Here is a 3,178-nt window from a genome sequence, read left to right on the forward strand (position 1 = left end):
TGTTTGTGAGGGTGAACTTGTGCATGTAAAGTTTTAACCATAGAAAAAAAAATAAATGCTCAATAGTGGTTGTGGAGAGCCGGAGAGGCACACCCCCCAGAGCACCGAGTCCAGCGCCGGGAGACCCAAAGCCCCAGGCGCCCAAGGGGACCCCAGAAGCGAAGGCACCAAGGCGGGGCCAGCCCCGGAAACCAGACCCCACCAAGGCAGGAGGAGAGACAGCCACGAAGAAGCCCCCCAGCCACCGCCATGCCGGCGCCCCGGGGAGCCGCGGGGACGAGTCCGCGGGCCCCGCCGGCAGCCGGCCACCCCGAAGTAGGGCCGGGCACCGAACACCAGCCCCCCCCTTGAGTTTAAAAAGAATGTTAATGCTCCCACGCACATTAGGGGGCATGATGACTTAGTTATCTCTAACAGTGCCAATATTCACAATCTCTGAATAAATAACTTGGGTTTATATGACCATAAGACTGTTTCATTTCAAGTGCAAGGAACACCAATTAATACCAAAACAACAAGTACAATTCAGGAATCTAAAGTGTGCTCTGGAGCCAAGGTTTCTAGCTTCTGTTCTCATAGTTCATAAAACTGCTTACAACACCCAAAAGCATGCTCCAAATCTCTCACAATAGCAAGATCACATTACTAAACCAACACTATCAAAAGCTGTCCTCGGTAATTCCAAAAGATTATTTTTAACCATTGGCTGCTCGGAGGGTAGCACTGCCACCTTGCAGCAAGAAGATCGATTCCCAGACCAGGGTCTTTCTGCATGGAGTTTGCGTGTTCTCCCTAAGCATGCATGAGTTCTCTCAGGGTACTCCGGCTTCCTACCACAGTTCAAACACATGACTGTTAGGTTAATTGGCTTCTCTAAATTCTCCTTAGGTGTGAGTCTGTGTGTAAATGGTTGTTTGTCCTGTTTGTCTCTGTGTTGCCCTGCCATGGACTGGTGACCTGTCCAGGGTGGACCCTGCCTCTTGCCCGTAGACGGCTGGAGATAGGCACCAGCACCCCTTGTGACCCCAGTAGGTATAAGCGAGACAGAAAATGGATGGATGGATATTTTTAACCATTAATCATCTTCTCAAACCACAAATGTTTTCATGTGTGAAACATACGTAGGAACAGAGTAATGAATTTGTCACATTTCTCAAAAAAAAACAAAATCAGTCAATCAATACAATCCATTTATCTCATCCCATCCCATTCTACCTCATTGGTAACTACTTCTGCCAGTCCAGACATCACACCAGTTTCCATAAACCCCCAGGGTGAGTTTGAGAACTTAAGATGTCAGATGGGTTCGTCCACAAGGGAACTGGACCCCATTGCCACAAGTCTCCTTAAATAAAACTCAACTGCTCCAAATCGTCTCATCATGGCCATTATCAATAACTGTTGTGAAACTGTTGTCATGTACCCTCAGCACTTACAACAAAACTTATCAAACCCACATTTTAAAAAAAAAAACCTATATCAAGTCCTGAAGTCCTGGTAAAGTACCATCCCATCTATTACCACCTATTCCTCACTAAGCTTCTGGAAATGGTTGTGGCAACTCAGCTGCATGATCACTCACAGTCAAAAGAACCCCTTAACAAATTACAATCTGTTTTTTTTTGCACAGCTCACAGCAGAGAGACAGCTCTAGTCAGGGTCACTAATTATATCCTCATGGCTGCTGACCAGGGATCTCCCTCCCAGCTTTTCCTTCCAGATTGTTCTGTGGCATTTGAAACTGTTGACCATCACATTCTCGTCAACCAACTCCAAACATACACTTGACTTTTCTGGAGCTATCCTGGCATACCGGTAGAGCCAAGTATGTGATCTTGTTGAAGGCTAAATCTAGACCTCACAATATCACCTTTTGGGGGGGTCCCTTAGGGGTCGATCCATGGTCTGACCATTTCTACAATCTATATGATCCCCCTGGGTCACATTGTTAGCAATCATGGAAATTCTCTCCATTGGTATGATGATGATACCACCTCTGCAACCCTACCACCAGCCATCGAATCCTGCCTGGAGGAGATTAAGGTGTAACTTTCTACAGCTTAATACTTGGAAAACTTAAACCAGTCCCATTGGAACCCCACATCAACTCCTACATCTACATCTAATTTTTTGGCCAGACACTTGCCTTTTCTCCTTCTGTTGCGAACCTGAGGGTGAAATTTCACCTGCTTTTATTATACTGAACATCGCCGCTGGTCCGGTGGGATTTTGTAATAGAAACATGGGCCCTTCAGGTCTTCCTGTAGACATCAGTCACTGGAGTCACTGTTTTGCCATAGTAAACTCGGCTTTCCTTTTCCATCAGAGGCCGTCTCACTCTTAGTTATACCACCCACGTACAATCCAGGCGCTTTGACATCATTGGGAGTGATAGTCTATGGTTAAGGGGTAGTGCTTAGGGTGCATATTGAGATTAAGCCTACAGCTCTGGCTGATGTTCCCCGGATACTCCCAATACCTGCACCTCAAATCACCCACAAAAAGCTTTATTTTTTGCTCTATTGTCTGTCTGAATCCCTCTCACCAGCACTGCTCTATGTTTATTGAATGTAAACATGTTTTCGCTTGTTAGATGAGACACAACTGGTGTGATTTGGAACTCCATAGTCAGAAATGTGGCATTAGAGACACCAGGGACCATAGTCAAATGTTTGCCGAGGGCCAGAACGGACAACATCAAATCCTACCTGAAACTGCTGGCTAAGGATAAGGTTAAATACAGTAAGATTGCTATTCACGCTGGCGGTTATGACACCCGGTTACGCCGATCGGAGGTCACTAAAATTATCGTTGCTTCGGTGTGTAAGTTTGCTCTTCTTTTTGTAACTTTGTATCGTCAACCAGCTCCTTACTCTGAATTTTTAGATGATTTTTTTGGGGTTCCTTTCTGATTTGGTATTAAATACTGACAGGGTCATCATAGTGGGAGATTTTAACATCCATGCTGACATTGAAGGTGATAGCTTAAGAGCAGCCTTTAATGCCATCTTAGACACTATTGGCTTTGTTCAAAATGTGAATAGTCTCACACATGCTCATCTTCATACTTTGGATCTTGCACTGACATACGGCATAGAATGTGAAGAAATAACAGTATTTCCTCACAACCCTGTCCTCTCTGACCACTTTCTTATAACCTTTAGTATTACTTTAACAG

General features: G+C 45.1%; 1 protein-coding gene across 1 annotated transcript in view; it reads left to right on the plus strand.

The window, feature by feature from the left end:
- Positions 1 to 319, plus strand: part of LOC107103061 (NACHT, LRR and PYD domains-containing protein 12-like) — a 33,695-nt gene extending 33,376 nt beyond the window's left edge. Inside the window, exon 6 of the mRNA XM_015402578.1 lies at positions 67 to 319. Coding sequence (XP_015258064.1) covers positions 67 to 319 — 253 coding nt within the window. The remainder of the gene's footprint in view (positions 1 to 66) is intronic.
- Positions 320 to 3,178: the final 2,859 nt, after the last annotated feature.

This window comes from Cyprinodon variegatus, unplaced genomic scaffold, assembly GCF_000732505.1.
Source record: "Cyprinodon variegatus isolate N-32 unplaced genomic scaffold, C_variegatus-1.0 Scaffold1370, whole genome shotgun sequence".
Classification (NCBI taxonomy): domain Eukaryota; kingdom Metazoa; phylum Chordata; class Actinopteri; order Cyprinodontiformes; family Cyprinodontidae; genus Cyprinodon; species Cyprinodon variegatus.